This window comes from Myzus persicae, unplaced genomic scaffold (genome assembly GCF_001856785.1).
Source record: "Myzus persicae strain clone G006 unplaced genomic scaffold, MPER_G0061.0, whole genome shotgun sequence".
Lineage (NCBI taxonomy): Eukaryota > Metazoa > Arthropoda > Insecta > Hemiptera > Aphididae > Myzus > Myzus persicae.
In genome coordinates this window covers 135077-149984 of record NW_019102192.1, presented here as the reverse complement: position 1 = coordinate 149984, position 14908 = coordinate 135077, and the positions used below count along the sequence as shown (strand labels likewise).

Genomic DNA, 14908 nt, shown 5'->3' with positions numbered 1-14908 from the left:
CCAAAACACTCCACCAAGCTTTTGAACGTTTTGCGACAGATGCCGCAAAGGAATGGTCCGGATGTCTTCTTCAGTTTTCCCGGAAAAAAGGGATCGGTAAGCGACAACTAACCACGGCGCATACCTATATATGTTCACCGTCGTCTCGATTATTTTTATTTTATTTTTATTTTAACTTATTTGTTTTATTTCCTAGGCCATTGTTCTGCCGCCGTTAGCGAAATGGCCATATGAAAATGGTTTTACGTTCTGTACGTGGTTTCGACTGGATCCCATCAATTCGGTGAACATTGAACGTGAAAAGCCGTATCTATACTGGTAATGATTTAAACCTAGGTGGTTTTGTACCTATCTTTTGTACCTTCCTGTTTTGCAAGCTAATCATCATCGTTTTTTTCATTTAATTATAATAATTGTTCTAACACAGAAGTCTAATTATACTTCTCGCTATTTTTTCAGTTTCAAAACGAGTAAAGGCGTGGGGTATTCAGCACATTTCGTGGGGAACTGTTTAGTTTTGACCTCTATGAAGATTAAAGGCAAAGGTTTCCAACACTGTGTAAAATATGAATTTCAACCCCGGAAGGTAAAATTGTGTTTCTCTCTTGCGCTCGAACTTTACTCGTCTTCCTGCGGGAAAATGTATAATTAATACTATACATTCATCCTTATATATGTGTGCTTATTTATATTGCAGTGGTACATGATAGCCATTGTGTACATTTACAACAGATGGACGAAAAGCGAAATCAAATGCGTGGTGAACGGTCAACTGGCATCGAGTACAGAAATGGCCTGGTTCGTGTCTGCCAACGAGGTACATTTATTATTATATTATCATCACATCTCGTATAGAGGCAACTAGAGACATTTTTCTGGGGAGGGTGGCTAGAATTGTATTCGTAGCACGGACCCTGGTAACTAGTATTTTAAACTAAAATATGATTAAAAAACTAATTGACACCGAGTCATTTAGACACGTGCGTACGCAGGGGTAAAAGTTTAAGAGTTCTAACCCCCCTGAAATGTATTCTACAAAAAATATTTATTTACCTCCATAATCATTACACTACACCGTAGATTAATAATTGTTATTCATTTTTAATGGGTAAAAAATACATTTTAAAATGGTAATAATATCTAGAATCATAGTTTTAGTTTCTTTTTGAATGATTAAGAACATAGCTAAACGCCTTCCATAATAGTCGTATCATCGATTATGACTACGTTTATTATGAGCTTGACCAGGTCTACAGATTATCCAGTATGGACATTATAAACGTAGACTAATTTTGAGACTAACTCTATAATTGGTTTTAACCAACCATATAAAAACTGTTTAACAAAAAATAATGTAAATGGCGAAAAATCCCCTCCCTTCTCAAGGGTCCTTGATTAATCTTAGATAAAACCTTAATCAAACTAAAATCCTGCATATAAATACAAGATGACGAGTACATCGCATCGCCACCTGGGATTAAGCTGTGGATTTAATAATATTGTATTTTATGATCTATGACCTAATTACTGTATTATAATTATCGTGAAACAGCCGTTCGACAAATGTTACATTGGAGCGACGCCGGAACTGGACGAAGACCGTGTGTTTTGCGGTCAAATGTCAGCCATATATTTGTTCAGCGAAGCGTTGACAACTCACCAAATATGTGCCATACATAGATTAGGTCCAGGATATAAAGTTAGTACCTACAAACAGTTTACATTTTAAATTAAAAAAATATTTTTCGTGAAGTATGCTTTATTTGTTTTTAATAAAAAGGCTTGAACTTACTTTTTGTTTCAAACTTTGCCTACAACTATCAAGAAATAGTTTTTGTCAAAATTAACGAAACTATTACCTAACAATAATTAAAATGTTTTTTTGAACAATTGATTAATAGTTGGGATTTATAATACTATTAATAGCTGATCTAAATTATGTCGATGTGTATTAGTTAATAATGGTGATAAAAAAAAATACACATAACTTATAGTCAACATAATAATAAAATATTATTATTATATGGCTTAAAACCATCATCGAAATTTTGGGGTACCGCTCATGCGGTACCTAACCGAAAAATTGTTCTAATCGTTTTTCATGTTGGTTTATACGATATATCAAAATGCAATACTAATGATTTGAATATTGTACCTACCTGATTTTTAATCATCATTCATCACTTTTCCGCACATAACTGTAACCATACGGTCAACATTTGGATATTATATTATATTATGTTCAACTATGTGGTATCGTTTGGTTACTGTGGTATAATGTGATAAAATAACAACTTATGATATTCTTTAAAAGAACCGCACGGTTCAACCAATCGAAGAACGATTACACGGTGTACCTAGCGTGAATCCCTCTTAAAAGATTTTAAGTTCCTAAAATTCTGAGAAATTACCAATTTTCGGTAAAAACCGGTAACTGGTTTCAAGCTCTGAATTATTTTATTATTTAATTGCTTTTAAATATGTTTATCCTATACTTAATGTTCTTCTGTAAAACTGATACCCAATAGTACACCAATATCCATTAATCATTATGCATTTCACTTTTAACTTGGCTTGTAGTGGTTTGCTTTATTAATAACCAAATGTAACTTTTTTATTTAACTAAGACTTTAATGATCAGTTCAGATGTTCAGTACCTATAGTTATTTTAATTCAACCTAAAGCCTTGAATTGTATTATTTTTGTTCAAATATTTGTTTAATGTTATTAATATTGACTTAATTATTTTTAGTGCCAATTTCGTTTTGATAATGAATGCCATTTAAGTCTACCAGAGAATCACAAAAGGGTGAGTGAATTTAAGAATTTGAGCCAAACCCAGAATTCAGATATTTCTCGCATGCCCCAACACGCTGTCGATAGTTCTGTAAGAATTTTGTTTTGTTTGTTTTTTTTATTATGCACTTGTATTAATTAATTTTGTTTGTTTTTAGCTTCAGCTGATATATGGTTGTAAAATTGTGATTGCAATTCCTGTAATATTTTTCTTATAGGGATTTTCATTTGGTATTTTGTGAAACATTAATTATTTTTTCAAACCCAATTTGATATATATCTATAATTGTCTTTCTATTTGATGGTTTATTAAATTAATTCAAAATTTCTCTACTTTGTAAAAAATTTGTTTTATTTTAAATGTGTATTATAAAATGTTAATAAATTATACTTTTTAAATAATTATGATTCTAAAACATTGAGTATCAAATGATTTGAAAGTATAAGTGGGAAATTGTTATTATGCTTGATCATACTTTTGGATGACATTTGGCCGCTTTTTTTTCTTTTATGTAAGGTATACTGTATTATGTGTATCATTTTTTTTATTTTGGACCCATCTAATTTATTTATTGGAAAAAACCTATATAGATGGGTGAACTCTGAACATTTTGCAAAAATTGATTCTCCAAACTCTTCATGAGACTTCAAAGAAGAATTTATAATATATACTTTTATATTCATGTATGTTCAGTAAATTTGATAATCTAATATTATAAACCACGAGAATCTCCAAAAATTGATTCAATATATTACTAAGATTTTCTAAAGTATAAAGAAAATAAATATTTATATCCTGTGTCTGCTTATTGATAGGCAACATATTATAATCGTAATTTATAATACAGTATATATAAAAAAATAAGACTAAACCACAAACTAAGTAAAATAATTTTTTATCAATTCTATTGCATTCTTTTTAGTAAGTGAGTCATTGTATTATTGTTTCCTCCAATAAACAAAAACAATACATTATTTCATACCAGTTCTTCCATAACTAAATCTGTCAATCATTGTTTTTATTATACTGAAATTTAGGTACACTTTGTATAACATATATTTAAATAAATGTAAAATTGATTTTTATCACATTAGTTAATAATATAGACTAAACATAATATACATAAGGTGCCTACATAATGTGTAAGCTTTTAGAGTTTTATTAAAAATATGTATGCATAATGCGTATTCATTTGAGTATTGTTGCCATTGTTTTTTTATTTTGGTTGGGACTTTTAAGTGCTTGTTTGTGTATTTTTTCCATAAATAGGTTCACTTTGCAAGTTTGAAATTACAGTAAAAATATATATTAAACAAGGTATTCAAATAAGGAATTCAATTTGATTGGATTTTTACTTAATTTATGTATTTTTTTTTAATTATTACTTACCCACGTTCATTTTTTTAAACTTTAAAGTTGATAAGAAAAAAAATACTGCTGCTTTGATCATTGAATAATGTAGGTACATAAAACTTTTTATTGGTAGCATTAGGCAATTTTATTTTATAATCGTTCATTGTTGGTATTCTTGCATTTATTATTATCAGTAGATACAATTAATTTAATTTTCATTTGGAATAGTTTAATTTTTATTAATACATTAAAATTGAGTATTTAAGATAAGTCAAAGGTTAGTATGGAACTTCAGTAAAGGCTGATCAATATAAAATACCTGTATACTTGTAGATGGTTCATATCTATTTATTTCTTGATTCAATTGTGTATAGACATATTATATACTTAAAATTTACATGTCATATTAAAATTAAATTTCATTTTAGGTTTTATATGATGGTAAATTGTCAAATGCAATAGTGTTCATGTATAATCCTGTAGCGACTGATGGTCAATTGTGTTTGCAATCAACCCCGAAAGGAAATGCATCATATTTTGTGCATACACCACATGCACTCATGTTGCAGGTACTACATTATATAATAAATACTGTTATGTGTAATAAAACAAATAATAAAATATTGATCTTCAATAAAGAGACAATACTTATTTTTAACAAAATTATTAAACATTTTTATCAGGATGTAAAAGCTGTCATTACCCATTCCATACACAGTACCTTAAATTCTGTTGGTGGTATACAAGTGCTGTTTCCATTATTTGCTCAACTTGATTTATCTGCAGAACCTATGGATAAAAAAGATGCTTCTATATGGTATGAGTACACATTTGACTTTTTAGTCTAAATTTTTAGTATGATACACTTAATTTCACTTTTGAAATTGAACAATGTACATGTATTATTAAATTAGCTTCATGAAGAAAATTACAAATTAAAAAGTAATCATCATTATTCTTTTTTTTTTTCATTTCAATTATAAATTGGTTTTAACTTTAAAACATTCAATTTAAATATAATTTTTAATAATGTGTAGCTCTAATTTTGAAATTGTGTTGGGTTTTAATTAGTTTTTGATTCTGTTTTAACCAAAAATATACTTTGTTAAAACAGTAAAACAATGGTATATTATAAATTAGTTGGCACACAATACAATTAATTTCAACTAGAGATTTAGCTTAAAATTTAATTTTAACTTAATTTTTCATTTTTTTTCCCCCAGTTGGAAGTTATTGGGTTTCATTTGTGATATGGTTGAAACTTCACAAACGGTACAGCAGCACATGATTCAAAACCGTGGATTTCTAGTCATTAGTTACATGTTACAAAGGTCGTCTAGGGACCATTTAACACTGGAAGTATTGGGTTCATTTCTACGACTCACAAAACACCTAGTCACCTGTCTTACTCCCAACAACGAATTACTACTGAAACAGGTAAATTAAAATATTAAACAATTTTATGAGATTGTGTTCTATGTGTAATTTTATATTTGAATTTTGATCAGCTCCTCGATCACATACTTTTCAATCCTGGTCTGTGGATATACACACCAACTCATGTACAAACTAGGCTTTACACGTATCTGGCAACAGAATTCCTCTCAGACACCCAAATTTATTCAAACGTACGGCGAGTATCTACTGTATTGCAAACTGTACATACACTTAAATATTACTACTGGGTAGTGAATCCAAGGAATAAGAGCGGTATCATACCAAAAGGACTTGGTAAATATTCAAATATAATCCTTAATTTTTCAAAATTTTGAAGTGTTTAATAAAATATTATTTTTATTCTAGACGGCCCTCGACCTGCTCAAAAAGACATATTGATTATTAGAGGTTATATTTTATTGTTTCTTAAGCAGCTAATGATGTTAGGCGTAGGTTTAAAAGAAGATGAGCTTCAGAGTATTATTAATTACTTGACGACTGGTGAGAACAAATTGTAAACTAAAAAAAAAAATTACTTTAATTAATTTCATTTTATACATTTGCTTATAGTTTGTGAGGACGAAAATCTACACGATGTTCTTCAAACTCTCATGTCCCTTATGTCTGAACAACCGGCATCGATGATACCAGCTTTTGACGTAAAGCATGGCGTACGATGTGTATTTAAACTAGTGGCATCCGAAAGCCAATTAATTAGACTTCAAGCCCTAAAGCTTTTAGGATTCTTCTTGAGCCGCAGTACACATAAGTAAGTTAATGAAAGTAGACGTTATGTGTTAAGTTCAAATTAATATTTATATAAACAGTCAGTTTCAAATATCTCTAGTTTTAAACATGTTACCAGTAGTGTTTACTGTATACAGATTATAAATAATCACTCTCTTAATAATAATAATAATAATAATAATAATAATAATAATAAACAATTATTAGTTGCACAAAAATAACATTTTCTTGGCTAAAATATTACATCTACATTTTATAAATATGATCAATATTATTTATTATCTGTGTAAAGTGCACATATTTTTTTAGAAAAAAAATGTAAGCTTAAAATTGATAAATGTCTAACCTAACCTATACATTAAAAAATAGAAAAATGTACTTTTATAAAGATATACCTTTTTTGTAAGTAATTCAAAACATTTTGGTAAAAAGCCAAGTTATATGAAAATCCATAGCAAGATTACAATAAGAATATGATGTAGCCATTTTTTTTTCGCATATCTCATTTTGTATATTATAAAGATTTTAAATACTTTGTACCTACTTAAATTAAAAATATAAATTAAATTATATTAATTTTAATGGAATTGTTTTTATTCATTGGTTTTATAGTATTATTTTTGTTATAAATAAAATATATACGGGTAGCACCAATTTAAATATGAAAACACTAAAACAGAAAAACAAATATTTAAAATATTAAAATATAATTAAATAATAATAATTCAAAATAAAAATATAATGGGTTTTCGTTGGGTATCTTTTTTCTATGAAAAAGTAAAAGAATTCTACATTAGACTTATATGTTTAAGGGTAAAAATATTTGCTTAATAGAAATAACTAATAATTATAATTGTTTTATTATTTTAGAAGGAAATATGATGTGATGAGTCCTTATAATTTATATACTCTGCTGTCAGAACGTTTGATGTTAAACGAAGAAACAATTACACTACCCACTTATAATGTTCTATATGAGGTTAGTATGAAACATATTTTATTTATTTTACTTAAAAGATTATAACTGTGTCAAAACACCTATATAACCTTTTTAAATTGTAATATAATTTATAAAATTATTATTATACAATTGACTGTAAAATATAAATATGTTTGGTTACTTGACCAATTTAATTTAAACCAACTAAGATTTAGAATACATGATGATAAGTTATGATAATGAAGTCTCCTTAAGAAGAAAATATGTAGAGTGACATAAATTGTTTTTTTTTTACCTACTCAATTGCCTTAGTAGAAAGTTTTTATTGCTCAGAATAAATTTCTATGCAATATTCCCTTGTGAATCATATTTGTCATCTCATTTTATAAGTTTTATATGATTTTGAAAATTATATAATATAAATATAATAAAAACATTGTTCTGCTCAACTGTTCAAGTGTCAGACCCTAGGGAATATTTCAATGGATCAATACATTTTACCACTTTTTTTTCTTACTGACTTTGTTGTACGCAAAATGTATTTAATTATTGTAATAAAAATATTTATGGTTTGACCAGAAATTTGAATACTTAATTAAATTCACCTAAGAAAATTTAATCATTATATTGATAATGGGAAAACTACATTTTACAGAATAATTTTGAATTCCGAATTTTTACACAATTTAGGTATCAACTGTAGTTGGATGATAGTGTTGCCATTTTTTAATGTCAAAATTTAACTTTTTAGACTAAAACATGTTAATATATTAAATATGTTTTTTGATATTGTACAAATTAAGTTGTTATGTATCTTGTGTAAACATTTGGTATCTCATGTAGGTATGTCTGAGACCTGGTTTATTTTGCTCATTAGTTGTGATGCCATTTTAATCTATGTCATTATCATACAATTTTGTTAAAAATTCAAAATATTAATATATTTGTTAAAATATTTAACTGGGTTTTTAAATTGTATTAACAAAACTAAAATAAATATTATGTAACATACATCCATCTACATGTGCTTACTGTATTTAACTTAGAGACAATGAAGTTAATATATCTTAATAAATTTATCAATTACAAAATGTAGAGAAATGATTATATTTCAGCTTTCAATTTCAATTCTAATGTTTCAAAGTTAAAAATAAAAATATATACAGTAATAAAACAGTTTATTTACTAATACAGTAATATATAATAATAATAATGTATTCATACTACAGTTAACTATACTTTAGTTACATATTTATTTTGTTTTGTTTAGATATTAACCGAGCGTATTAGTCAACAAATACTTTATACTAGGCATCCAGAACCTGATAGTAATTGTAGATTAGAAAATCCTAGTAAGTTTTTTTTTCAAATATCTAGGTTAATTCTTAATAAAAATTGTATTTTTTTTTCTAGTAAAATAAAGTATGATGTGTATAATATTTTTATTTATTCTAGTGATTTTGAAAGTAGTAGCTACTCTAATTCGTCAAGCGAAACCATCTGAGCAATTATTAGAAGTAAAGAAACTGTTTTTATCTGACATGACAATACTTTGTAGCAATAATCGTGAGAATAGAAGAACAGTATTGCAAATGTCTGTTTGGCAAGTGAGTTACTAAATGTAGGAATATTTTAATTGAATGTTGTTAAATACATTTCTTATTTATACAAGGAATGGCTGATAGCAATGGCGTATATTCATCCAAGAACGTGTGAAGAGCAAAAAGTGTCCGATATGGTCTATAACTTATTCACTATGTTACTTCATCATGCTATCAAACATGAGTATGGTGGTTGGAGAGTGTGGGTTGACACTTTGGCAATTGTACATTCAAAGGTAATTTTGATATTAGATGGTTTTTTTGTAATTTTATTAAAACCTTCAATTAAAATAATATAATATTATAATTACAGGTATCCTTTGAAGAGTTTAAACTTCAATTTGCTTTAATGTATGAACACTATGAGCGCCAACGTAGTGACAACATTACAGACCCACGTCTACGTCAGCAACGTCCAATCAGTACCATATCTGGTTGGGAAAACCAACCTCCAGCACCACCCATAAATCATTCTCCATCTGAAACTCCAGTATGTTTAATCATTAATTTAATATTAATATGTATTATGTTTATACAATTATAATAACTATCATTTTCCTTTATTTACTTTAGGAATCTACTATTAGTACACCTGTAAAAGACATTCCAGCTCTTAAAAAATGTGATGAAAGAGACGAACAAGAGTTGACAAAAAATTTTGAAACTACATTAAGAGAGAGTGAAATTGAAAATCAAGAATCATTGATTCCAAGTGAAACCACACAACTAGAAACTTTTACAGATCGTAAAATAGAAAAAAACATTTTAAGGACCCAAACTCCGAGTAATGAATTATGCTCTACAAAAGAAATTATTAAATCAAATGAAGAAATATCAAAAGAAATTGAAAATAAACTTGAAAATGTTTCCAATAAAAATGAAAATGAAAATTTGGAATCACCTAATGAAATAACAATTGATGAATTATTACCAAATATGACAGACAACAAACAAGATGTATTAGATTTGAATGAGCAAAATGAAAATGATATTATTGAACAAGTTGACGATGTAATTTCATCAAAAGTGGTTGAAGATGTCAAAACAAATTTGAATATTTCAGAAGAAATTAAAGTTTTGGATGCTGCTGTCAAAAATAGTATTCAGCTAGACAGTTCAACAACTGAAAAATATTTGCAAGTAAATGGTGACATATTACCTGTTGATCATGAAAGTACTGAACTTAATTTTGATGAAATAATTGAAAACCATATAGTATCTAATGGTGAAGATGTAGTATCAAAAGATATTGAAATGCATAATTGTCTTAACACTATGCTAAGTGAAGATCTTAAAGATAATATTATTACCGAAAAAGAAAATATCGAAATAGCCATAATGATTGATTCGGGATCTAATGAAAGCTTGAAAGAAAAAATAAAAGGCAATGTTCTGAATCAAGACAGTATTAGTAATAGTAGTGATAGTGAAACAATCATAAATTCAGAATCTTTACAGCATGAAATTAATGAAAATGGTGTAGAAAATAATAGTGAGCAAAATATTAATGCTCAACCAATATCTGTGATAACAGTTCAGACATTTGACACTGTCGATAGTGATTGTTCAGAGGCATATTTAACACCAAATGAACTTAATGATACGCCAAAAAAAAAATTAGAAAAAATCAACTTGAATGCAAATGATCATACCAGCACTGTTAATGATGATGTTATGTCTCAATTGAATCCGTCCATAGACTCCAATAATGAAGTGGAAATTCCGTCCAAAAACACATCAGAAGCAATCATAGAACAACAAATAAAAGAGGGGCATATTGAACATTTGGAAGAAAATGATACTAAAGTTGAAGAAAATATAAATTTAACAGAAGAAAATGTTAATGAAGTACCAGAAAATGTTTTAAATGTAGCAGACAATGTTTATAAAGTAGAAGAAACTGTTAATAATATAAAAGAAAATATTTATAAAATAGAAGAAAATGTTGATAAAATAGAAGAAAATGTTGTTAATACAAATTTAACTACCATAGATGACAATGTAGATAACGTGATAGAACATGTCAATATTTTAAGAGAAAATGAAGTTCACATAGAAAATGACAAAATTATTGAAAACTGTAATGGACCTGAAAATGAGTGTAACGAAAATGTGAAGAACAAAGCAGGTAAAATATATGATAGTTGTTCAAAAATAGTATTTAGTGATTAAAAACTAGTATTGATAACTATGTTATCTAAGGACATCAGAAAAGTGTAGGTCTGGCACACTCTGCTTCTTGTTGTTCACCCGGGAGTTCCCAGACAAAAAATCAATCATTCGAAAAATCTAAATGTCTAACAGCGATCTTATTATTTTACTTGTGATTATTATTATATTAGGTATACTGTTATGATTATTTATTTTGATTTCAGAAAACAATAATTTTATCAACCTCATATAAGTTTTGACTTATAAAATATAGTTATGATGTATAGTTCTTTATGTGATACAATGGAACAAATTTTAATTAGTATTTTTATTGTTTTCAATCAGACTTTTTTTTGTTAAACATATTATAAGTTTGTTAAAACTAAATATTTGAAAAAGAAGTACCTAACCAAACATGTTATATAGCCCTATAATCTTTTAATTATTTGCATAATTATTAATTTATTATGTGATCAAGACAGCCACGTGGCTTATAAGTACTTTATTTTCTACTCTCCAACTCGCATAGACAAAGTCATACAAGTTTATATTCACTTTGGTGTTTTCAGATTTCAAAATTATATAAATTATATATTATAAAATTAATTATTTTTTGTTTGATTTTTTTAAAGTAGTTTTACGTTATTTTTAAAATAATAATGTACATTAGTCATTAGTACATTAATAATCTGAAAGTTATATTTTTTAAATTTTAGAAAAAGAAGAAAGTAAATCTATACCAATAACTGACAGTGTTACAGACATTATTATGGAAAACAAGATTCCAGAAACATCGGGTAATAATATAAATTAATTATAATAACTATGCCTCAGACTTAAATGCTCTAAAAACTATCTGAAAAAAAAATGCATTTTAACTGCAATAATGTCTATATAATCAATTATAATGTGACCCAAATATTTTTTAACACTTCTTGAGCAAACAAATATGAACTTTATAAAATAAATGCAACTATAATGTAACACTAACCGACCAATTAGTTGTTACTGGTTTGAATCCCAAACACATAATAGCCATTAATCGGACTGGAGATAAATAAAGATGTTATTGACTCACCAAAGTAGTCACTAATCTGAATCACTGCCATCTTAATATTTACATAAATATAATTTAAGATCCTTGTGGTCTACTATAAGCACCTATACTACTTTATTTTAATTTTAGAATCTACTTCAGTAAATGGAGTTGAAGACAAAAAAAGTAAAAAGACTGAGAAAAAACCAATTGCTCCAAATATAGATACAAGGCCAATGTTTAATCCAGGTCCATCCAGACCTCCTTTTAGAATTCCAGAATTCAAATGGTCTTACATTCATCAAAGATTACTATCAGATGTACTTTATTCACTTGAATCCAACATTCAAGTCTGGAGAGGGTAACAAATTATTATATTGAAACACAGCTTGAATAAATAATTGATTTATTGTATTTATAGCCACTCTACCAAATCTGTTTTGGACTTTGTTAATGGAGCCGAGAATGCAATTTTCGTGGTTAATACTGTACATTTGATCTCACAGTTGTCGGACAACTTAATCATAGCTTGTGGTGGACTATTACCATTGCTTGCGTCCGCCACATCGCCTAATGTAAGGGAATCATTACCTATTGTCTGATTGTCTGGAATTTCATTAATTTTATTACAATTTCAGAGTGAGCTAGATATTATGGAACCTACTCAAGGAATGACAGTCGAAGTGGCTGCATCCCTACTACAAAGATTAGTCAACATGGCTGATGTGTTGGTATTTGCTAGTTCTCTCAATTTCTCTGAATTAGAAACAGAAAAGAACATGTCAAGTGGTGGAATATTACGACAATGTTTGCGATTAGTATGCACAAATGCGGTGCGTAACTGTTTAGAATGCAAAGAACGTAGTCGTCTGTTGGTATTACCTTCTCAACCAAATAACCCTAAACAGTTACATTTGCAATCACTTATCCGAGCTGGACAATCATCTCCTAAGGTAACTATTATTATAGTGAAATTACCAGGTTTTGAATATGTTAATGTTTCAGAGCTTAATCGATGGTTCCACAAATCCTATACGTGATCCAGAAAAACTATTACAAGAAATGGACATTAATCGTTTGCGTGCAGTTATTTATAGAGATGTGGTAAAAGTTTCTTTTATGTATTATTATATAGTTAATTGAACATTTTTTGTTTTATTTTTGACTTTAGGAGGAAACCAAGCAAGCACAATTTCTATCATTGGCTATTGTATATTTTGTATCAGTGTTGATGGTATCCAAGTATAGAGACATATTAGAACCACCTACAGCAATGTTACAGATACACGGGAACTCTCAACCAAACAATAACCAAACCCGATCAGAAAGTCCGCCAAGTAATATATTTTACCAATAATTAATCTTAATATTAATTTTACTTCGTAACCTTTCACACACCATTAAGAATAGTTTAGTGGCACTTAAATGTTGTGTCCCATTGATTTGAAGTGGAATTTTAATTGAATTCTTATTGTGCCCAGATTGTCATGGTACAAGACCGTTGTTTCCTCAATGGTCCCATCATGTCTATCCTCAATTCCTACCTCCGTCTCACTCGATAGATCCACAAATGCCCCATAACTTCGGCCACCGCAACATTATGTCACATTACGCTGCGCCCTCGTTAGGACAACAAGGTCAGATTATGTTCTACCAAATGTTTTTTTTTATCCTTGTCCAATTTTTGATTTGGCCTTAGATAGCACTGTGTTACGCTTGTAAATGAAAAAAAAATAATAAATAGAAAGCTCCACGCTCAATTTTTTATTTATTTTTAGTGTAGCTAGTATTTACCTTCATTCATTAATTTGGCTCACTGCCCCACAGTTAAATTGTTATTGGTGCCTAAAATATTGTTATTTATAGATAATATTTCCAAAGTGTATGGAATTGTAAATATTTATTTATGTCAAATACAGAATTTGTAAAGACTGATTTAACCTTTATAATATATAAATTTTGTGTGCGTATGTTGTATAATCTATATGCATTATTCTATTAAAAATGTACTGACAAAATAATGTCTTTATATTTTATTTTAGACTGAATGTTGTTTAAAGGAAATTTGTAATTAGTTAGTACTAAAATAAAAAAAAACTACATTATTATTCTTTTATTTTACTTTAAATATACCAAATATGTTAATAATGTTAATGTTAAATGGTATACCATTTCTTTTATAAAATGTCATATTATTTCATATTACTATGTTCAGTTTATTGACTTTGTTTTTAATATAATAAGTTTAAATCAACAAATATTTTCAATTTTATTGATTATTCAATGCAATTCATATTACAATATTTATGTTACATGTTTATTTAACTACTAGTTGTGTTTGACATGCATGGAATCAATTTACATTTTTACAGTAGGGTAGTATGCGTGTTTAATTTCCAAAATGTCCAATTAATTAAAAAATTCAGTTCGTTTGGTTTGTTTAACTGGCATTAGAAATAGATGGCATGTCAATTAAAATGTACATGAAAATTTACATTATATTATGAATATCATACAAATTTGTTTCAGCAGATGAAGAAGACTATAATATGATGATGACATCAATGGACAATTTAAATCATACTTCACAAGTGCCAAATATCCCGTGCAACAAGGTAAATTAGTTATCAATCATGATAATTTTTTCATTGTCATTAACTGGTTAACAATGGAATTTATGTGCTCTTAGTACTGAATGAATTTGAAGTATTTCATCTTTTATGAATGTTATTCATATTTTACAAATTTGACAATATTAATTGTTATTAATTTTAATTAGGTACTATAATTTACTAACTCTCAATGCTTATACACTTGTATTCAATAAAATGTTCTTTGAATCATGA

At 27.8% G+C, this 14908-nt stretch overlaps 1 protein-coding gene across 6 annotated transcripts in view; it reads left to right on the top strand.

Annotated features, from left to right (window-relative positions):
• The window catches only part of LOC111031502 (neurobeachin), a 228408-nt gene that overhangs the window by 137875 nt on the left and 75625 nt on the right, over positions 1-14908 (top strand). For 3 of the 6 annotated variants that reach the window (XM_022311477.1, XM_022311476.1, XM_022311481.1), the window contains 26 exons: positions 1-96; positions 197-318; positions 460-586; positions 698-817; positions 1553-1699; positions 2753-2887; positions 4579-4719; positions 4834-4967; positions 5374-5587; positions 5659-5881; positions 5954-6088; positions 6158-6356; positions 7205-7313; positions 8545-8626; positions 8730-8881; positions 8947-9111; positions 9189-9365; positions 9449-11003; positions 11743-11823; positions 12213-12423; positions 12484-12637; positions 12701-13015; positions 13068-13166; positions 13234-13399; positions 13544-13699; positions 14595-14677. In XM_022311477.1, coding sequence (XP_022167169.1) covers positions 1-96; positions 197-318; positions 460-586; positions 698-817; positions 1553-1699; positions 2753-2887; positions 4579-4719; positions 4834-4967; positions 5374-5587; positions 5659-5881; positions 5954-6088; positions 6158-6356; positions 7205-7313; positions 8545-8626; positions 8730-8881; positions 8947-9111; positions 9189-9365; positions 9449-11003; positions 11743-11823; positions 12213-12423; positions 12484-12637; positions 12701-13015; positions 13068-13166; positions 13234-13399; positions 13544-13699; positions 14595-14677 — 5298 coding nt within the window. Of the gene's footprint in view, positions 97-196; positions 319-459; positions 587-697; positions 818-1552; positions 1700-2752; positions 2888-4578; positions 4720-4833; positions 4968-5373; positions 5588-5658; positions 5882-5953; positions 6089-6157; positions 6357-7204; positions 7314-8544; positions 8627-8729; positions 8882-8946; positions 9112-9188; positions 9366-9448; positions 11004-11742; positions 11824-12212; positions 12424-12483; positions 12638-12700; positions 13016-13067; positions 13167-13233; positions 13400-13543; positions 13700-14591; positions 14678-14908 lie in introns of all 6 variants that reach the window. The other 3 variants (XM_022311478.1, XM_022311480.1, XM_022311479.1) reach the window with 3 other exon arrangements.